The sequence below is a fragment of the Mesoplodon densirostris genome, chromosome 10, assembly GCF_025265405.1.
Source record: "Mesoplodon densirostris isolate mMesDen1 chromosome 10, mMesDen1 primary haplotype, whole genome shotgun sequence".
NCBI classification, from domain to species: Eukaryota; Metazoa; Chordata; class Mammalia; order Artiodactyla; family Ziphiidae; genus Mesoplodon; species Mesoplodon densirostris.
Genome location: NC_082670.1, coordinates 88911086 through 88934176, shown reverse-complemented (window position 1 = coordinate 88934176; position 23091 = coordinate 88911086). Strand labels below are relative to the sequence as shown.

Sequence of the window (23091 nt, the reverse complement as noted above, 5' to 3'; positions counted from 1 at the left end):
TTATGTATGCTGACAGTAACATTTGACAGAGCCCAGTGTGCTATTGTTACTTTTCAGATTTCATGTGGTGACCAGCTTGGGTAATCTTTTAGGTAACAACGACTGACATACTGTATTACTTTTCTTTTTAGTGATGAAAATGCCAGGAAAGATTTAAAGACATTACCAGCCTTTCCAACCAAAACTCTGCAGGAGCACCCCTCCCTTGCCTACTGGTAAGCCACACCAAGATTGCCAGTGACCCTGTTACAGTAACCTCCATTGAGAACGGCATGCTCTTCAGGGAACTAAAAGAAATATAAGTGAGGAAAATATCAAACTGCCCATCATACGTGTCAGTCTAATCATAAGTAGACCTTGATCCTTCCAGTGAAAAGGTCTTATCAAATCTCTCTGGAGATCATTGTCCCAAGACTGTAGTCCTGTGTGAAGACTGCCCATGTGCCTTCTCATTCAAGTGCGTGATACATTTGTAGAGTGTGCTTTTAAGTGAATCATGCTCAGTATGTGTGCAGTCACTGTATAACGCAGGCTTAATCTGGCAGAGTGCAATATATGTGGTATAAAATACAGATTTCCTTGAACAGAGGCGTTCATAATAAACAGAAACAATCTGAATGATCAGAGGTTTCCTCTACAGCCAGAAGTCACTGTCTATTTTGAGTTGTTTTATTTGCCTGTATTTTAATGAATCCATAGTACCCATTTCCCATGCAACATTTTTCCTAGAAAAGTACGTTTTCTTCCCTTGAATTACTTACATTCCCTTTAAATATATTTTCCTCGATTTAAGGCTGTGAATCCTGAAGATGGTTTTCCTTTCCACTAAAAAACTGGTTACAAAATAAATATTCAACATGAATAGCTGTAATATGAAAGTTGGAATATTTCCCAAGTCAATAGTGAGAGTACGTACTGAGGCTACATTACATTCTGAGTCTGGAACCTTCTAAATGAATCATTGTTAAGTGACAGTTTCTTAAGGATAAAAAGCAAAGACCAATTACTGTTGCTTATTTGTTGTATAGAGATAAAAACGTTTATTCTTCTCAGTTATACTTGAGATATGACTAATGAGCTACCAGTCTGAAAGGAGGGTAAATAACTGAATGATGTCAAAGGTGACCAGACTTCAGCCTGTTTCTCCTTTCTAGTCAAAAAGTTTTATTCTAAGACAATAATTAAGGGTTTTCTTCTAAAGTATTATGTCCACAAGTAGTGACGTAGAATATTTTAGATTGAACACTCACTCAGAAGCATTTTTAATTCTTTCTAAATTTTTCTGAACAATTTAAGGAAAATGTCTATAATACCTTACACTTGCTGATCTCTCTAAAAAACCCTTTTAATTTCCCCAGCAAGGCTCTCTAACTAGCGTTTAATAACATTATTTTGTATTTATTATATTCCATTCAGTTATGGGAGAGAATATTACTTTTTTATTTGATGAATTGATATTATGTTTCCTTTTCTAAATAACTTAAGTTTTTTTTAATTTACATATTATATAAATATATTATATAAAATTGTATAAAATCAAGACAAGGTAGTCAAATGTCTGAGCTTCAGGAGTCCATATGTCCATATCCTACAAAAACAAAAGTCAACTAGCTTCTGTCTCCCAAACAAGTTGGTCTAGGCCTTCTTTCTTAAGTGTTTCAAGTAGGCCACCTGAGAATCTTGAAATTGGATCTGAAATTGTACAGTCACACATTGCTCTACTTTTCATTTCCTTGTTTTACAGTGAGGACAGAGTAATTGAGCATTATTTGAAAATCAAAGGTCTGACTCGGGGTCAAGCTGTGGTTCAGTAAGTATTTTTCTTTTTGCTTAGATATAGTTGTAATGTCTTCCGTTTGAGAAAGTCATCTGCAATTATTTCTGTTGTGTAGTTCGTGTGCATATAGTACTCACGTGGTTAGAAGTATCTTACCATGAATTATAAAGTGTCGTGGGTCATTCCATACTTTGGTGTCATCAATTCAGATGCCTACCAGTGTCAGACAGGTAACAAAAATGAGAACTCATAGGCCAAGTGTAGGCAATAGGGAGTGGTGGGGACTGTGGTGAACTAGAGAGCTTTTGCCCTGGCTAGAGACAAGACTACTCAGCTTCAGCATTCAGGCATAATGTTGCCAGATCATCTGATGTTTTTCAAGAAAAGCTGGAAATTACGATTTTTTAAATCCTAATTTTAAACATTGCAAAGTAATTTAAAGAAAATTTTAGTACAGCATGAGCCAAACAACATCTATCTGGAGGCCATGTTTTATCACCTTTTTTTGACTCTATTTTGGGTGGAGCAGGCAGTGTCGGTGTTGGATAATCTGTTTCTTTATGGTACCAACAGCAGACCATAGTGATAGATTTCTGCATCTTAGACCTATAGAGTTACCGTCATTTATTAAGAACAGTTCACAGGCTACACTGAAGTTTTTAAATTGTAAAAAGTAAATTTATGATTTTTAAATTTTTGAATTGTAAAAACGAATGTAGCATTATTGCTATAGTAATTGTACAATAGAATAACTTTTATGGCCATAGAAGTTTTAACAAAAAATCTGCTGAATATAGCTCAGAGCATGTGAGAAGTGAAGTAAGGACTTGGCGATCACTATTCCCCTGGTCAGTGTATAGATTTCCCCCGTATCCCTGCTCTTGCACTCATCTCCTTTTTATTATAGTGCACCTGCTGTGATCTTCAAGGCAGAAATGAGAAGTTAACAGCCTGAAGTTGAATCCCTGACTTGTGCCTGTTTTCTGAACTGGAAAACAAAAAGGAATAACAATTTCCATGAAGGATTTTAGGTTAGGTTAATGAGTGTATTATAAACTGTCCTTGTTGAAATGCAGCATCCACTTACTTCCTTTGATAATTATCATTGTGGCTGCAAATAAGAGACTGTCTGACTTGGTAGTTAAGGCTCTAGACTGTGGAATCCGACTCACTTTGTTGGAATCCTGGCTGTGCAGTGTAATTGCTGCCTGGCCTTGGCACATCTACCTTTTTTAAAAAAAATAAATTTATTTATTTTATTTATTTACTTTTGGCTGCGTTGGGTCTTCATTGCTGCACGCGGGCTTTCTCTAGTTGCGGCGAGCGGGGTCTACTCTTTGTTGCAGCGTGCGGGCTTCTCATTGCAGTGGCTTCTCTTGTTGTGGAGCACGGGCTTTAGGCGCACGGGCTTCAGTAGTTGTGGCTCACGGGCTCAGTAGTTGTGACTCACGGGCTCTAGAGCGCAGGCTCAGTAGTTGTAGAAACAGGCTTAATTGCTCTGTGGCATGTGGGATCTTCCCGGACCAGGGCTCGAACCCTTGTCCCCTGAATTGGCAGACGGATTCTTAACCACTGCGCCACCAGGGAAGTCCCCCTAACTTTTTATATTCACTAATATGTAGACCTTTTACTTTAAAAAGTTATCACATTATTGATTACAAGGTCCAGAGCCCCTGATCTCCAAAATGTTATTAAAGAGTCCACTTGTATCATACAGGAACCTCAATTTTGTGTGGGCAGAGAGGAAATCTTACACAATTTAGTCCACTCCATGAAGTCTTAAAATTATACAATAAATACTTGTTGAATTAAAAATAACAAGAGGTACATCGTCACTTTAATTTTTTGGGGGGGTGCATATTTTTAAAAATCAGGTTTGCATATAATAAAATTCACTGTTTTAAAGCATATATTTCTAAGAGGTTTGACTTAAAAGTTAAGTATAAATTTCTAAAAGTGTACCACCATCAGTGAGAAAAACCACCATGCTTTTATTATAGCATGTTTGCTTAATTTACAGCAAGCAGAAAATAAGCTTTATTTTTTACTTATTATGAGCATGACCCAAAAGTTGATTCTCATGACTTGCATCATTAGGTGCTAGTTTAAAAATACTTGAAGTTTGGGTTTATAATAAAGTACAGTATGTTTCTAAGCCATAGAAATTTTAATATGCAGAAAATAACATTTCCTATAGCTTTTTGAAATTGAATTTCTGTTAACAACCTCCCACATTTGGATAAAGTAAAATATATTACTCCCTGGAGTGGTTTATTCTATTTCTACTTTAGTCAAAGACAAGGTTATAATGAGGAAAGTAGATACAAATTGTGTTTCTTTAGATCACGTTTCCCCAAAGGACCCTCCAACTAATTTAATAAGAGGTTATAATATATATTCATTTTCCATAGGTATATGAAAATAGTAGAAGCTCTACCAACCTATGGAGTCCATTATTATGCAGTAAAGGTAAATACTTTTATATGACAAACCTTTCATCATGCCTGTGTTATTTTATGAGAGTTAGTGAACAACACCAACTTTCTAAAATCACATAAATCAATATGCATATATATGTAAATTATCTCTAGAAATTTCAGCATTTAGAATAGGATTGATTTTCTTAAAAAAATAAAAGCCTGATTGTATCTTGTCATTTTTAGCAAAGCATAAAGCACATTATTTTTGCAAAATACTAGCTGTGTTCAGATGTGTTCCTAAAGCCTCTATTAGCCCGGAAATATTCAGATCATTCTCTTTTGGCACACCTAATCTTTTAGCTACTTTTGCTGTTTTTTCTCTTTTCCAATTGTGCACCTTTCTAATGCTACTAGATGTTCATTTGATAGTGCCTTTGTATGAGAATCATTGAAGAATCATCCAGTATCATTTCAGCAGCTTCATAAAATCCTCAAGTTTTTACAAGATTTGCAGTACCCATTTTCAATTGGTATGTTTTATATTTGTGTAGTACTTTCAGTTGTTTATACACAGGGAGAGATTGACTAAGAAATAGTTTGAGATGATAGAGGATAAAGCATATTGTTAAAAGAGAGTATTGTTTGAAAGAGGAATAATTTTATACTTGATCAATCTTGACTGACTTTTTAAGTTCTGACAGTGTTTGCAATTCAAAATGGTGGGGAATTGGATAATACCTGTATAATGAGGACACCTTGTACTAAAAATACGTACCAATTCCACTTTAATTTCTACTGATTCTTCATTTGTTTGCATATGGGTATATGTTTAAGCCCAAGTTTTTCTTTCCCTATGTCAGTATATATCCCTTTCTTTGGCAAGACCTAAAAGATAAATTTATGAAAAAAAATGTATTCCTCCCCTCCCCATATGTACCTCAAAGTCATTATTCAAGCATCTCAACTTTGAATCATATAATTCACCCAAAGAATTTTTTAGTATTCCCATGTTCATTTGTTAAGTATATTATAAACATTAGGATTTGGAACCACTTTTCTCATCGTTGTAATTCTTTGGAAACTTCTCTGACCTTTATAGCTGGTTACTAATCAAGAGAACAAAGAGCTTTTTTTCTTTTTCTTTCTCTTCTTTTTTTTTTTTTTTTTTCCCAGTGGTTAACTGGCTTTGTACTCTGGATTAATTCCTGGTTGAATTACTTACATTTTATTTCTTCTCTCCAACTGCTTAATCCTAACAATAATGATACTTTCTTTTTGATGGTGTTAATAGTATTGGTGTGTTTTGACTTATAGATCTTATTTGAAGAAACTCTAAGAAAGCATTTTAATAACAAGTTAGGATTTTAAATAGTGTTTTGTTTACCAGGACAAAATTATTTTGACTTGTTGATACTTGTTAAAGGATGAAATTGGTAGATGTTACCTCATCTCTATAAGACTTAACAATTAGGTCTTGGTTCTCATGGTTTTCCATCTTCCAGGATAAACAAGGACTTCCTTGGTGGCTTGGAATCAGCTATAAAGGAATTGGCCAGTATGATTTGCAAGATAAGGTGAAACCTCGGAAAGTAAGTGTGAATCATTTCAGACACTTATGAGAACATTGAGCTGTTCTAGAGCTAGAAACATCACTTTAAGGGGCAACAAGCAATCTTGGGTAAAGAATTTTTGATTAGTGAAGTCCGAGGTTTAGAGAAGACTCAAGTTAAATTGAAATACTTTTTATAATTCATTCATGCCCCATTTATACAGCAATTCCACGTCTGATCATTTATCCTAAGGAAGTAAAATTACACACAAAGATTTAACTACAAGGATGTTGATCACAACGTAGTTTACAAGTACATACAATTAGGTTTCTGTTTTAAGTTAGTATGAACATGATGATGTCATTTGTTTAATGAATTTTACATATATAAAGATATATACATGCATCCACACACATACACATACATATACATATGTACATTGGATGGATAAACAAATGGGTGAATTGTAAAGACGTAAGTCAAAATTTTGGTGCTAGTTACCTCTCAGTGATACAGTTATAAGTAACCTTCTTTCTACTACTGCTGCTAGGTTTGCTTATCTTTGTTTCATAGTTTTCCACATTTAACATGTCTACTTTTTGTAGAGGACAGTAAGTTACATGCTATTTATTAAAGGGTCACACTATCAGGTTTGGATTTTCCAGAGCTAATAAGTTACATTCTTGGCAATTTGATTATGAGGTTGTTCTTCTTGACCAAGCACAAGTGTACAATACTTTTTTGCCTATATAAGAAGTGATGAGTTCATGTAGATATCCATCTAGCTGCTCTGGCCTACTCAGTATTATAATGACATAAAGGCTTACCCATGCTGTTAGGTTTTGCCATGCTCCCTGTCCTCTGCTGCCATCCCTGGGAATCACAGCTGTGAAACAATGACCTATAATAACAGACCGTGGTCAGGCTGCCTGCTCTATCACACCCCGACATCACCGCCTTAAATAGCTCTTATCACTTCCATCTGTCTCTTGCTTTAATTTGTACTAGAAAAACAGCCATATTTTTCATAAAGTCAGGCCCTGGTCATAATACCACAAGCTCTTCATCTTCTAAGTGTCCTTTTAGCTTCAATCAGTACTTACAGTCTTCCTTTGAGTTTAGAGAATAAGCTACCCTTTTCTTCCCATTTTATGGTTGTGAAACTGGCACAGAAAACATGAAAGGGTATTGCCCAGGACAAACCACAGCCCCCTTTGAATACCCATCCAGCTCTCCTGGATCAGACTAGCTGGGCACTGTGGCTTCTTATTGGGAATTATCAGTAAAAATAGGAAAGCATTATTTTTAACAAAAGATCCATCTGTGTGAGGCATGGTAAGTAAGCATTTATGTAATCATACAATTAGAACTTGATCTGTATAATTTTGGCCCAGTGACCCAGATCAGTTGGAATACTTGATTTATAGGAGGAATACGAGTAATATTGGTTGTATTTGAAAACCTGTTTCTAAGACCAAATTTCTAGTAATGTTAGAAATGATATGGGCGTACAGTTTTTCTTTACAGTTATATATTTTAATGTTTTTACCAAAAGTTTTAAATAGTCATTGTAAAAGAAACCAACAACAACAAAAAAGCACACACTACAGAAACGTCAGTTGGGGCAGGAAGTTCTTCAGCAGTCCCCATCCCTCCCCTGTGATAATCACTGTCAAGAGAATGATACTGGTTTGTTTGTTTGTTTATGAATTTTATTTTGTTGTATTTTTTATTTTTTTTTTTATTGAAGTAGAGTTGATTTACAATATTGTGTTATTTCTGCTGTACAGCAAAGTGATTCAGTTATATATATACATAAATTCTTTTTCATATCCTTGTCCATTATGGTTTATCACAGGATATTGAATATAGTTCCCCATGCTATACAGTAAGATCTTGTTGTCTATCCGTTCTATATATAATAGTTTGCACCTACTAACCCCAAACTCCCACTCCATCCCTCCTCCACCCCCACCCCACCCCGGTTGGCAACCACAAGTCTGTTCTCTACGTCTGTGAGTCTTGTTTCTTTTTTGCAGATAGGTTCGTTTGTGTCATTTTTTTTTTTTTTTTTTTTTTTTTTTTTTGCGGTACGCGGGCCTCTCACTGCTGTGGCCTCCCCCGTTGCGGAGCACAGGCTCCGGATGCGCAGGCCCAGCGGCCATGGCTCACGGGCCCAGCCGCTCCGCGGCATATGGGATCCTCCCAGACCGGGGCACGAACCCGTATCCCCTGCATCGGCAGGCGGACTCTCAACCACTGCGCCACCAGGGAGGCCCCGTTTGTGTCATATTTTAGATGCCACAGATAAGTGATATCATATGGTATTTGTCTTTCTCTTTCTGAACTTACTTCACTTAGTATGATAACCTATAGCTGCATCCACGCTGCTACAAATGGCATTATTTCATTCTTTTTTATGGCAGAGTAGCATTCCATTGTATATATGTATCACATCTTCTTTATCCGTTCATCTGTCATGGACATTTAGGTTGTTTCCATGTCTTGGCTGTTGTGAATAGTGGTGCTGTGAACATGGAGGTGCATGTATCTTTTTGCATTGTAGTTTTGTCTGGGTATATGCCCAGGAGTGGGATTGCTGGATCATATGGTAATTCTATTTTTAGTTTTCTGAGGAACCTCCATACTGTCTTCCATAGTGGCTGTTGATACTGCTTCATTTAGACTTTGTCAGCACGTATACTAAGCTTTTACAGAGAGAAAGAAATCTTACTATGTATACTATTCCATACTATGTCATATTTCTCCAAATCACTTCTAAAACAGATGTCTTTTTACTCTTTTTAAAGCTGACTAGTATTCCATGGTGTTGAAATACATAATTTATTTAACCAGTTCTCTCTTGATGGACATTTGGGTTGTTTCCATTGTGGGAAGAGTGGGTTGGAGCATAATGAATTTCAGCCAAGGCAAAAAACTAGCCCCTATTATCTATTTTGTAAGATCATGTTTTCTTAAGGTAGACCTCATCCATGTTAACATTTTTTTTTGGTAATTTATTTCTTCCCTGAATTTTACTTTAAGAAATAACATTTCTTTGGTTTTTCTGAATCTTGCATGTAAAATATAACTTAAATCAACTCACAAGTAATTTCTTAGCTGTTGTGGCTTGAGAAAATTGAGATTCTCACAGACTCTAAATGCATCTACTAAAAACAACCAGGCTTTCTTCCAAAATAATGGTGAATCAGAATCTACACAGTAAATATTGCTGTTAATTTCCTCTCAGTTGCTCATGACTCACAGGCCTTTCTTTACATTCACAGTTTCATAGAAATTGGTAAATATTGTTTGACACTGATCATAATCAGGTTTGCTTGTTCATTTCAGAGTCTAGACAATGATCAGAAGCCACTTCCTTTTTCCAATTTGCAAGAGTTTTTCTATTTCATTTTCAAGACATGCCATTCAGGTCGAAAAGGACCATAAACAGGCCATCTGGTGTCATAACTGTCTTGCTTTCTCTTTCCTGGTTATCTTCGCCGGTGTCCACTTTGTACCACTGTTTGCTTTCTCCTTGCTTCTTCTGTTAAACCTGGCAATGGATTTTGCTTCCGTATCTTTATTTTTTCCTGTCTAGACAACTTAAGAGTTTCACTGGCAGGAGGATGTTCTAACGTCCCTGTCTTGGCTTAGTTGCACAAATAAGGGAATGCCTAACTTAAAGGGTCGTGAGCACTGACATATAAAAGGAGGCTTATGCTTCAGCTGTTTGCATGGACCTACGTTCCAGCAAGTTACCTATGGCCGGGCAGGAATGAAGGTCCTGTTGCCAAACTGGAATGAAACAAAGGCTGGAATGGGAGGTTGCGTAGATGCTCAGCCTCTTGAATCACATGCCTGCTGCATTATAATTACATGGCTTAAAAACAGGCCAGAAGGAGGAAGAATCACCCATGATAAGATGTCAAAAGTCTGTTTTGAAAAAGGGTTGGTCCGAGGTCCACAGGCTGAGGCCTCTGTCCTTTCCACAAAATGTCTATCAGTTATAGGGTCTGAATACTGGGGACTGTGTTTGTGTTACCTCCCAAAACACCCAGCAAAGGCTCTTCATGTGTACTGTCTATAAGGCTTTTGCCAGTCAGGGGGTTCGATTTGTTTGCAATCCACGTAGTATAATGCAACAGGGCAAGGGTTTGGGAAGCAGTCCAAAGACTGTCTCTGATGTCATTTGCTGTGTGACCTTGGACATGTGGCTTAACCTCTCTTTAGCCTTAGTTTCCTCATCTGTACAATGGTAATGCCACCAACTACTAGGGTGGTTGTAAGAATTAATGAGATTATATTTAGTGTTGTGCCTGATACACAGTCATAACTCCATAAGTGGTAATTACTCATTTGTAGTGAGGGAGAGAGACAATAAAGAAAGGTATGAGAAATACTCTTGGATCACTGGTTAAGGTAGGACCCAATATTACTACAAACCCAGAGCCCTAGTGTCCCACATAAGAGTCCACACTCACATTTACTATTTTCAGAGACGAGTAAGCATTCTGCCCCTCCCAATTCATTAACCACAATGCCCTAAGGTATGATGCAAATTAAGAGAAATTTTTTTAACTTCTGAGTTACAATCCACAAAAATTACGGTATTAAAAAATCAGGTCATAAGCAGTTTTTCTTTTAAATCGTTCCTTTGTGCATGGAATGTGTCATTGCAAACTCTTAGGGAATGTGAAACATACCAGAACTCAACTTCAAATCGTAGGATGTTCAAACTTAAAAATGATGAAGCTTTATTTAAAAAAGAAAAACTCATAATAAAAAATGTGAAAGAAAAAAAAATAAAAAAATTTTAAAAAGAAAAATTCAAACACGTGCCTTCTAGGTTTTTATTGTTCATTCGGTATTTCAAGGAAAAACGTCTGTTCTTCACAAAGAAGTAGACAATAGGTCCGTGGCTGAGTAAAGTATTAGTATATGTCATGACTGACTTGTACCCCTCTAGCAAGTTATTTCCCTGGGGAAAACCAGAACCTGTCAGAGGTGGGAGGAAAAAAATGACATGCTAGTCAAGGTGTTATAGGTAGACCATAGTAGGCTAAAATGATTTTCAAGATTAGTATCTTTCTGCATTATAAGACTAATAAAGTCTTGTGATACATGTCATTACCCCAGGGCATTTCAGGGTGGGAAAAAGGTCTTTAGCCATCAGTTAACTGATTTTTTTAAATTAATTGGAATTCCCAATTGCCTAGAGCAGACGAATTAAGTAACCAGCACAAACGTCTTCCTGTTTCCTTGTCATAAAAGTACAGGGCTCGTTTCATTTAAACTCAGTGACTTGCTTATTTTTCTAAGCACGGCCATCTTGATCATTTCTAAACCCACCTTGCTTCCTCCACCACTGCCCCATCACCATGGACCTCGATTAGGATGCTGCTTCTAATGCTGCTTAAATTGTAGGTGAGGTTAACTATAGGAGAGAGGAGAGAATGTGTGCCGTCCAGCTGTATTATACTTTCTACATCAATACAAAATGAAGTATGATGTGCAGGGAGAAAAAGAATTACAGAATGTCACCCGGAGACCAGTCCATCCGGTCTCTACTTTGTAAAGTATATAATTAAGCTCCCGCCACACCAGGAATCAATTTGATTGTTAAAAACCTTCTACAGAGTCAGTGGGAGGAGAACTCCAACCCTATAGCGTGCATTTGAAATAAGAACCAGTCTGGCACTCCACTTACTGGTTGGCTGACCTGGAGCTGTCACTCAACCTTTTGGGTCTTTATTTTCTCAACTATCAAAATCAAAGAATTCTATCTACCTACCTCACAGATCATTATGTGGACCCAATGAGTTAGTGAATTCTTTCACTGACTATATATTTTTCTTTTCTTGTTTTAAATTTATTTATTTTTTATTGAAGTATAGTTGATTTACAATGTTGTGTTACTTTCATGTTTACAGCAAAGTGATTCAGTTACACACATATATATATAATTTTTTTCCGATTCTTTTCCCTTATAGGTTATTACAAAATACTGAGTACAGTTCTCTGTGCTATCCAGTAGGTCCTTGTTGGTTATCTATTTTTTATATAGTAGTGTGTATATGTTAATCCCAAACTCCTAATTTATCCCTCTCCCTGCCCCTTTTCCATAGACACAGAAAACAAATTTATGGTTAATTATTTTTCCCTCACACCATACTCTAATTTATAGAAAGTTTACTGGGCAGCATAGGCATTTGTCTTTTCCTCCTGTAGTTAATCACTATTAGAATTTGAAGCAGTTCTTCTAAAACAGGGAACTCTCAGAGAATTGGATGGGCATTGCTAAGTCTCCATTTCCATCTCATGACCGGTAGGCAGATGGAAAGAAGCCAAGGCGAGCAGCCTTATTCATAAAATCACCAAGTTTAGGGACTCCCGTGGTGGTCCAGTGGTTAAGAATCTGCCTTCCAATGCAGGGGACGCAGGTTCAATTCCTCGTCGGGGAACTAAGATCCCACATGCTTCAGGGCAACTAAGTCCACACGCCACAACTAGAGAGCCCATTCGCCGCAACAAAAGATCCCACGTGCCACAACGAAAGATCCCGCGTGCCGCAACTAAGACCCAACACAGCCAAATAAATAAATAAAATATTTTTTTAAAAAAAGGTTTAAAGAAAAAATCACCAAGTCTAACTGCAAAGGAGGCTGGGCAGTGTATACTCTAGGTGGGTGTTCACGGACAAAGCCATCACTCAAGGTGTTTTGTTAGAAGGAAAAATAGATCCTGAGGGTGATAAGTAGTTCCTGTCACTCTCTGTTTGTTTGCTTGGAAGTCTTACAAGGGGATGGTAAACAAACAAGTGAGCAGAGAATGAAGACATAATTATAAATTTTGAATAGTCTCTGATGGAAACAAATGAGACGGAGGGACAAAAATGGGATGGGTAGGGATGTTTCAGGTGTTCAGGCAAAGCCTCTCTGAGAAAGGTGACATTTAAGCTGAGACCTGAAGTGGGAGAAGGAGCCAGGCTTAAAACCAAAGAGTGGGTTGGCAGGTTCATGTCAGAGAACAGTGTATGCTGATGGGAGGGAGGTGGGCACGTTATAAAAACTGAGAGACCCCTACAGCTAGAGCTTAAAGAGTGAGTGTGTTCCCTGTAGAAACTGAAGGTGATGATTGAAAAAGAGGAGAGGGCTGCTGATCAGGCAAAACCATTAGACTTCATTATTTCATCTGTTACTCTGTGTTTCTAGGCATTTACCAAATGGCTGAATTGTTGGCACAGAAAAATGAAAGATAGCTGTCTAATAGGATTGACCAGTCCAAATGCAGAGAAAGCCAGTTAGTACATAAAGCATGGTGAAAAATTTTTCTATCACGGGGCATAAACAGTAAAGTTTTCTTCATTCTGTACTTATAACCAAAGATCGGTTTGGTTTTAATTCATTCATCCTTCAGGAGCAAATCTCTTAACAAAGTGCAATGTACTCTGATATTTTTCCAAAAAAAAAAAAAAATAATGAGCCCATTCTGTCTGCAAGTGCCCTATAGTACTTTATATATATTTTTTAAGATTTATTTATTATTTATTTATTTAACTTATTTTTGGCTGTGTTGGGTCTTTTTTTTTTGGGGGGTAGTTACAATGATTTTATTCTGCATTTATCTTTAGTTTATTTCAAGCAAAAAGGAGTGTTTTCAATATCAAGAGACATGCATATATGTGTGTCTTCCATGCTATTTCTTTTCAATAAGTTGCTTTCATTGCAAATTAAAAGAAATGGAGTTCAGCTCCCTGGTGACCTAGGAGAAAAAAAAAAGCAAGAACTAGAATATTATTACTTATTAACAGTGAGGCTCTTGTCATGTATTATCTCAATCACTTTTTATATTAATGATACAGGTAGGTACTTATTGTTGCTTTCAAGTTATATGGGGAAACAGGGTCAGAGAGGGTCAGGTCCATGGTCATACAGTTAGTAGAGGACAAACACAGTATTTCAACCCAAGTCTGTGCTCTGAATCCAGATGTACATGACATTGTAGGGAATACTCCCAAAGGGTAGGGTCTTTACCTTTCAAACTAAAAAACTAGAATAATCACAATTATAACTGTAGGGAACAGTGTTTTAAATGAATAGGATCTATATTTCCTATGATGAACGATGATCTCAGTGTCACTTGGAGGCACTGAAAAAAAGCAGAAATGAATCCAAATTCTAGGTGTTCTAGCTATTGGGACTCTGTTCTTTCTCCAGACACTGTGGTTGGCACCTTCACTGTGGATTTTTTTTACAATATAGGACCAGGGAGGGTCAGACTGTGGCCTGCACTCCTGCAATACCCAGCCATCTGCCCTGCCGTCTGAGGTACTAGGGCGGTTGTCTTCTTCCTGGAGTCATTGCACTGCTCAGGCCTGAAGGTCGCTGCGGCGCCAGCCAAAGGCTTTGGAGCCCACGTTGGTGGGTATGAAGTTGTTCTTAACCACACTCTCAGACCTGCTCAGCCCGCCCGCCATCTTATGGGTCACACAGGTCGCAGTGTTACAGGATCTCTTCTGGGCAGTGATGCTGAAGCCCTCCTGTCTCTTGCTTCAGCTCACGGGCCTTCATCTGCACATAATCGTTCATCATTGCAGCCAGTAGGAGGCGCATTTCCTTATTGGTGAGTGTAGTGGGATCAAAGCCATTCTCCAAGGCGCACCTGCCTGGTTCAGGACCAGAATGCTGAGGACCAGGAACAGGGGGAACTTCCAGAAGCCCATGGCACCTTTCTGATGCTGCTCCTCAGGATGAGTCTTTGAGGGACGGTTTTCAAAGGGCAAGAAAGAGGCTCTCACTGCTGCACTCTTCTCTATTGTAAGTGTTACCATTCTGCACACAGAAATGTCAGAGCCCTAGACAGGGTATTCACATTTCTCCAGACACCCATTCCACCCTGCATACTGAAGATGGGATCCTTGCCATGAAACAGTGAAATCTTTCAGTTCATCTTCCACAAAACATCCTCGTTGTGATCAAATCCATAGACAAACATTATCGATTGTTTTCTGTCACTGTAAGAGCAAATGTAGGGAGCTGTTTCTCTTTTCTGAGCACATTTTGGAGGCTGGGAAATCCAAGATCAAGGTACTGGCAGATTTGGTGTCTGGTGAGAGCCCACTTGCTGGTTCATACATAGATGGCTGTCTTCTGTCATGGCAGAGGGCTGCATTGGGTCTTAGTTGCAGCATGCAGGGTCTTCGTTGAGGTGTGCGGGATCTTTCGTTGTGGCACATGGGCTTCTCTGTAGTTGTGGCATGCAGATTTTCTCTTCTCTAGTTGTGGCGCCCAGGCTCCAGAGCACGTGGGCTCTGTAGTTTGCGGCACAGGGGCTCTAGCTGAGGTGCGCCAGCGCAGTAGTTGTGACCCGCAGGCTTAGTTTCCCCGCGGCATGTGGGATCTTAGTTCCCCGACCAGGGATCGAACCCGAGTCCCCTGCATTGGAAGGTGGTTAACCACTGGACCACTGGGGAAGTCCCCTACTTTATATTCTTTATCTCGTTTAAGGAAAAAGCCCAGTCCCAGTCATCAAGGACCTGACAACCCATCTGGAAAGACAAAATCATGTTCAAAATTAGAGATTTTTATTGAAAATATTTAATAAGCAGACTAGGTACCAACCTGTGAGGAAGGATGCCAGCTGTAAACATCCAGAAGAGCCATGCAGGTGTCTCTGAGCGACAGGTCAGCCCTGGTTATACCAGATACGTGCAGTGAGCACGCTATTGCAAGTACTAACATAAGTCATTAGATCAGCTCTGAGAGGTTAGAGATTTGGCCACAGAGGGAATTTATATGAGGTGACATCCTCTTAGATGGTCAGATTTTTATATCATGCATTTTCTGATACCCAGGACATCTTTGTCTAAACATTTCCAAAAATACTCAGAATGTTTCACTCCTTGTGTTTAAGAGCTGATGTTTTATGTGTGAAGGGTTACATCACATCTGAAAAAGTAATTTTCTCTACCTGAGTGTGTACCATTTGGTGTGTTCCTGGGCATTGAGAGCAGGGCCTCTTGTAGTCTGATCAGTTGTTCTAAGTCCCACTGGGAGGGAATATTTGCATTTAGAAAACAATCCAGACATCTATTTGTTCCTAAAGACATACCTAGTTGAGAAAAAGAGAAATCCAAAATTCATTATTTTATAGCAAAAATTTTATCTTCTTCATCAACACACTTCACCCACCAAAGCATAGTTATGTCACCAGAAATTATCCTCTGAGTCAGGTGTTCTCATTCTCTGCGCTGTTTATGTTTTGGGCCAGATCATTTTGTCCTGAGCATGGTCTGATATTCAGCAGCATCCCTGGCCTCTAACCACAAGATGCTAGTAGCAGCCTCCCCTCCAGTATTATAAACCAGAAATGTCTCCAGACATGGCCAGATGTTCTGGGAGTTGTGGGTGAGGGTGGGAAGTGAAGAGAAATCATCATTGGTGGAGAACCACTAGTCTAAGTAAAATATGAGAGACTCAGAGTTCTTTTCTGAAAATGGCTGCCGTAATTGCTGCCGTTTTCTTCCTATGAGGTTGAACTGGGAATTACTCTTTTTTTCTTTCTTTTTTGGTTAACATAACAAATCTCCATAGAATACTCTTCCCAAGTAAGAAAGGCAGGATAGTGTGCTCTGGTAACTGGGGAATTTGGAGCCATGGTTGTGCTTGGGTGTGAATCCCAGATCTGCCCCTATTTAACTTTGGGACCTTGGCCAATTAAACCTCTCTGAGCCTCAGTTTTCTCTTCTGTGAAATGGGGCTAAATGTAGTACCTCCCCATAAGGTTGTTGGGAAGACTTATTCTCAGTCACATAAATATTTGGTCGAAAGATGGCTAGCTAGATAGAAGGTAGGTCAATTGGCTTTCTCAAAGCTCATCATCCTGCAAAATTCTAATTTTCTGGTACTCCAGGAGGCAAAAGAGATCTGCTAGCTGGCTTGTGGGTACTAACAGTATACTCATCAAGTGTAACTTTTTTTAAATGAAAAAAGAATAAATCAATAATACAGTGATCTTGTTTTGCATCAAGTTACAGCAGGGGAATCACCCTATGTGAGTCATTTGATATACAGTCATACACCACGCTGCTACTATCCCAAATTTAGTCATTTCCAAGTGAATTTGCAGTTAAATGACTAACCTGTATTATAAGTTCTATTACAAAAAAAATCAAGCCTCTGATGATGTCTTTCCTGTCATTGCCTAGTGTTAAACCTTTGGGTGCTGTCTACTTTCAATCCATTAAGATTCAAAGAGACAGTGCATCCTTTCTGTCCAAGACTTTTCCTTGTCTTTCACTACCCCAAAGGTCCCCCTTGGTGGTAGTGGGTCACACTCCTCAGCATTTTTGTACATGCTAGGGCATGTCTCTTCTTTTCTGGGTACTCCAGTCAGGAGGGAGCTTGCTAGCTTGCTGCCATTGCGTCTCCCTGTGGGCGTGCCTTTGACCCATTCTCATGTCCCTCCTCTATGACCTCTGTGATACAGGAACAGTGAACAGATTCCCTACCTAGAGGGTGTATCAGGAAACCACCAATGAAATCAACAGAGATACAGTAGTTTTTACAGAGACTGAAGCTCATAGAATTGTAAATCTGAGAGACACGGAAGTGTCAACAGAATAACTTGGCTGTTTCTCATCAGTGGAAAGACAGATATGGGATCCAGACAGCAGTTTCTAGTTCTCTTTCTGCTGTTAAGTGGCTCTCCTCCATCTTCAGAAGAGATGATAAAATAAGGGAATTGGACTGAGGGTCCTTCCTAAAAGATGCAGCTAGCTTTACCGCTTACTAAATGTTGATTCTGAGCCAGGCACTATGCTAAGTGCTTCATAAACATAATCTCACTAAACCCTTCCAACAACCCTCTGAGGCAGGCACTGTTGGTCCCATTTTACAGATGAGGAAACTGAGACTCAAGAAAGTTAAGCAACTTGCCAAATAAAGCACATGTGGTGAAATCAGCATGTAAACCAAGGCAATCTGATGTGGTCCAGTTGGTTCAGGTAAGCCTGAACCACAAGGCTGAATCACAAGGAAGGGGACCTGGCTATTATTTGCCAACAAGAACAGGACCTCACGCATAGAAGGTGGACAAGATATATTTGTTAATTGAAGAGGAATGTGTAAAGGACTCCAAGAGCTACTTACGTATGTGACTCCCGGTTTCCCAGAAGTCCCTCTGCTTTTCCTTATGGTCTTTTTTCCTAAAGTTTGACAGTGGCCTCAGATGTTTAGGAACCAGTGTGATTGTGGCATAGGAAGGGGAAAGAGGTGATTTCTTCCAGTTCTTTAAGGCTGTAATAGTGGGTGGCTATCAGTAACTAAATATTGAGGTTTATTTAGTTTTCAACAAAATGGCTTAAATATTCAACCCATGCATCTCATTAAATAGAGTGTAATAACGTGTAGCAAATTATTCGAAAACCATCAACTTCCTTTACATCTAAGGATAAAGACTATGGCATTTTACACACGTCCACTTTTAAAATAAGATTTGATTCAGCTTTGGTTTTCTGTGTCAGTTATTAAATTTTTGACACTTTCTTTTTTTAAGACAAGGTGATTTGTGACCTAAGGAAACCTTCTCTTCCTGTTGTAGTTTTTTGGATTATCTCTTTGTTACTATCATTGTTCACCTTGCTCCTCTTTGACTATTTTTGTTTTATCTCTGTTTATTTATTTTGTAATCTCAAAGTTAATCCAGGCTATTATTCACCTCTTGCTATCTACTTCCTTCTTTTGATGCTAAAGGGCAAAACTAATCATTCTAGATCAGAGTAGAGTGGAAAGAAGTCCGAAGACGTAATTTATGGTTTTATTGTCGCCATGCAAGTATTCCCTTTCATTACTAACACCATGAATTCTAAACACAACACAATTTCAGACTCATACCTCCTAGTGAGTCCTACATAAACAAAAATAAATACTAATCAATGATGGTCATTATGCTTGTTTAAGGATCACTTTAGAAAACAGTCCAGTTTCATGCTCATAACTCTGTCTTGCAAAGCAAATAAAAGTCCTCTTCTCCTACCCCCCAACCCCCAAATCTCCAAGAGTGGGAATTCTGTCTTGGGCAGATTTTTTTTTTCTGTTTTAATACAAAAATTACAAATTTTTTTAAGATGTTGGGGGTAGGAGTTTATTAATTTATTTTTGCTGTGTTGGGTCTTCATTTCTGTGCGAGGGCTTTCTCTAGTTGTGGCAAGCGGGGGCCACTCTTCATCGCAGTGCGCGGACCTCTCACTCTCGCGGCCTCTCTTGTTGCAGAGCACAGGCTCCAGACGCGCAGGCTCAGTAGTTGTGGCTCACGGGCCTAGTTGCTCCGTGGCATGTGGGATCCTCCCAGACCAGGGCTCGAACCCGTGTCCCCTGCATTAGCAGGCAGATTCTCAACCACTGCGCCACCAGGGAAGCCCTACAAATTTTATTTATACATACACATTCATATAATATAATATATATAATAGTCTTGTTCTATCCTGTAAGACATCATACCCTATAATAGTCCTACTCTGTATGGGCACCAGTGTTCTCCAAACAGTGGAGAATGTGAAGCATACTTTGCTCCCTTCTACCTTCCTTTGAATTTTGTTCTTTTTGCTTAAATGGTTTCTTGTAACTGTTCTTCATCTTTCAGGTGATTTAGAGTATTCCTTATATGTCAGGCCATTTCTCTCTCTTTTCTTTTCTTTTTTCTTTTTTTTTTTTTGGTTGTGCTGCATGGCTTAGCTTGCAGGGATCTTAGTTCCCCGACCAGGGATTGAACCCCGGGCCAACGGCAGTGAAAGCGCTGAATCCTAACCACTAGACCGCCAGGGAATTCCCTGTCAGGCCATTTCTGTAATACAGAGACCCCAACAAGTCTGGTCAGCCTGGTGGATATTTCTTTGGCATTTTCCTATTATCCTTCTGTTGGTCCAAAGTCTTGAATGATTTTGACCAGAGGGGGGCCTTTTATTTACCCTTTAAGGAAAACACTTAAGGACAAAAAGGACAGGAATGAAGATCGGGCAGCTGCCTGCTATGTGCCAGGTGCTGTCCTAGGCGTGTTGCGTGAGCAATGGAATCCACTTTACCTCGGCTCCATTGCCATTTTCAGAGCCTTATCCTGCTCTCTGAGATGGAGAACTCCAAGATAATTTAAAAGCACAATAGAAGAATATTTCAGAAATTTCAAAAGAAGAACTAGCTTATTTCCAGCTGCCAGCTAGATCAAGAGCAACTACAATTAGAAGTGTTTTCTTAGCAACTTCAAACATTGATAAAAATCACAAAGGTAATACATGCCTAAAATAGAGGCCTCCCAAATGGTTAGGGAGTGGAAATCTCACTCTTGTATGAAACAGACCAACCTTTGTTCATTTTATACAAACTTCTGTTATTTTAATTTTTAGAAATTAAAAAAATACAGGAATACCAAGAATGTGACTACACCTGCATAACCACTTAAATTGACGATTACTAATATTTTGTTATATTTACTTCATCTTATTTTTATTAATGAAGTAAATCAAACATGACTGGTAACATTGAAGTTTTCTGTGCCACTTACCCCTCATACATTCTACCGTCCCCAACCGCTATCACGAAGGAAGCTTGTGCCATTCCTCTTCAGTTTTATACTCTTACAGGCACATATATGAAATTACATTTTGCAAAAGCTTTCCCGGGATCGAACCTGGGCGATAGCAGTGAAAGCACCAAGTCCTAAACCCACTGGATCTCCAGTGAATTCCCTGCAAAAACTTAAGATTTCAGGTGGGGAAATGGCTTTGGCTTTCTGACTTAAAAATGCAGTCTCATTCCCATAACTTCGTTTGCAAACCAGTTGCCATCTAATTATTTCACTCTTTAAATTAGCTGAAACCCTTCACCTTTTAAGTAGGGTTTTTGCTTGCAGGGGGACCGTCTGCTGTCTGTCTGCTGGCAAAAGCGCTAGTATTTCATGTTTGTAAGTGATAAGAGGGAGAGGTGGCGGCTTTCAGAGATCAGGTTTCAAGTCTGGCCCTGGTTTTATGTGTGTGGGAATGGACGCAAAGGAAAACACAGCTGAGCTGCATTGTGGCTCTTCCTGTCAAACCTGTTCGCGTCCGGGGTGAGTAGAACGGGGGAGCAATGTCTCCCTCACCCAGCCTCTAGTGAAGTTTATGCCTGGATTCAAAGCAGCTTACTTCCCAGAAAACAACTATCTGAATCTACCCTGTACCCCATTTGAAAAATGTGTCTCTGTCCTGGGAAAATCTGCTAGAGAGAACTTGGCTGTCCTCTTCCTGATCAAAGAAGGAGTGGAACTGGGGTGATGTCACTCGGTGGAGTTAGTGATGTCAGTAGGGTGTCAGCCGTGGGAGGCTCGGTTTGTGAAATTGAGTTACACCTAAGTGTCTTAGGAAACTCCATTCAGAACTCACCGGAGCTGCCTGGCCAGGACGGGGGGGAGGGAGAGAGCACCTCGGACTTTGCCTTCCCATTTCTGTCCCACTTTTGGAACCTTGGGATTAAAAGAAATGAAAGCCTCAAACCTATGGACATTTTAGAAAACCGGTATGTAGCTTTAAACTCTTACAAATTCCTCTTTCTACCTGGGTGATGGTTGAAGTTACAGACACTACGTGTTCAGACCATGAAGGGCTGTGTTCTTAGTGGGTGCTGGTTTATTTTACTCCGTTTGGGACTGGGGGGCCAGTTTGAAAATGTCTGTCTTCCAGCTATAGGTACACAGGAACCTTTAGCTCGTGCTGTTGCTCTACATGAGGTTTACATGTTGGTGAAAAGTCTTGGTTCCCGGACCCCAGGAAATGGTTTTGCTGATCATGCATTGCAGAGAAGTTACTATCTTGATGATTAAAATGCTTTTTGAAGATTCTCTGGACATAATTTAAAAATCCAGCCGAAGTCTAATAATGGAATGAAATCGCTGTGCTAGTATTTCTCTGATCATCAAGACTGGGATGGAGAAAAGAAATTCAACTATGACGTCAAAGTTAAAAGGACAAGCAGGGGCTCAGGTTAACGTGAGGGGTTGGGAATGAACCCAGCAAGTGCAGCGGGGCACACTCAGTTCTGTGAATGAGCTGCTTTTCACAAGTTATTTAGATTTCAGATGCCCACTGCCAGTAAGTAAGTTCTGTTTCTCCCAACCAACTGGCAAATGACACCCAGTGTAGCATTAGAATGTCAACAGTAGAAATGGGTTCTATTTACAAAAGCTGGAGGCTCTAGCTCAGAAACCAAGTGGTCAGTGTCAGCGTTCAGTCCCACCCTACCCTGCCTCCAATTCCAAATGCTCAGTTTCTGTCCCATTTAGAGGAACTCTTGTAGGCGGGAAACTGGTATCTCGGAGAATCACCCCTGCTTGGGGTTCCATTTTACTTTCACTTTGCATTCTTTTGAATTTAATCTGTGGTCTTATTGAGACATTCCTTTGAATTTCTTTCCATTTAAGTATGAAGTCAATGTCTTTGATCAGAAGGCATGGGCTTACTGGAATCTGCGATTTCCTTACCCTTTTATTTAGTTGAGTCAGAGGAAAAATAGTATGCATGTTCCCCACAGTTGCCTGGTTTTATTGTTCAGGGAAGATTGAGGAGGTGAAGATTACCATCAGAGAAAGATTTCAGGTTATAGTTGGTTTGTAAAAAGACTGCATTACATATTCATGCCTAATCTTAGTGCTTAATTCTTAATCTTCTCAGTCTTAATTCTTGATTTTTTCATTATTAAGCTGATTTCTAGATTTAGTAAAAGTTAACATTAATTAAAGCTGTGTGGCTTTTCTGTTTTCTTCATTTCTTAGTTATTCCAGTGGAAACAGCTGGAGAACTTATATTTCCGTGAGAAAAAGTTTGCTGTTGAAGTTCACGATCCACGGAGGTGAGGATCACAGCCTTTTTTCTGTATGAGCCTGGTGACTATCCAGATATGATGCTCTGAATATTCATGTGCACGTGTTTTCATTTCTCTTGGGTATATATCTACGATTGGAATTGCTTGATCAAATGGTAACTTTCTTTAACCTTTTGAGGAACTGCCAGATTGTTTCCAAAGAGGCTACACACCCTTTTACATTCCCACCAGCAATGTGCATGGTTTCATTTTCTCCACATTCTCCCTAACACTTGTTATTTTTAGGTGTGTGTGTGTGTGTGTGAGAGAGAGAGAGAGAGAGAGAGAGAGAATAGCCATCCTGGTGGTGTGCAGTGATAAGCTCATACTGCTTTGAATTTGCATGCTGAGCATCTTTTCACAGGCTCATTGGCCGCTTGTATATCTACTTTAGAGAAATGTCTATTCGGATCCTTTGCTCATTTTCCAGTTTGGTATTCTTGGTCCCTTAAATA

General features: G+C 39.1%; 2 protein-coding genes and 1 pseudogene across 12 annotated transcripts in view; 2 read left to right on the top strand and 1 right to left on the bottom strand.

Moving 5' to 3' along the window:
* The window catches only part of UBA3 (ubiquitin like modifier activating enzyme 3), a 444187-nt gene that overhangs the window by 281923 nt on the left and 139173 nt on the right, over positions 1-23091 (top strand). The window lies entirely within an intron of this gene.
* Positions 1-23091, top strand: part of FRMD4B (FERM domain containing 4B) — a 329668-nt gene that overhangs the window by 281762 nt on the left and 24815 nt on the right. For all 11 annotated transcript variants that reach the window (XM_060110254.1, XM_060110252.1, XM_060110249.1 and 8 more), the window contains 5 exons: positions 132-215; positions 1745-1810; positions 4189-4246; positions 5700-5786; positions 22548-22624. In XM_060110254.1, the coding sequence (XP_059966237.1) occupies positions 132-215; positions 1745-1810; positions 4189-4246; positions 5700-5786; positions 22548-22624 (372 nt within the window). The remainder of the gene's footprint in view (positions 1-131; positions 216-1744; positions 1811-4188; positions 4247-5699; positions 5787-22547; positions 22625-23091) is intronic.
* LOC132497563 (calcitonin receptor-stimulating peptide 2-like) lies at positions 14119-14472 on the bottom strand (annotated as a pseudogene).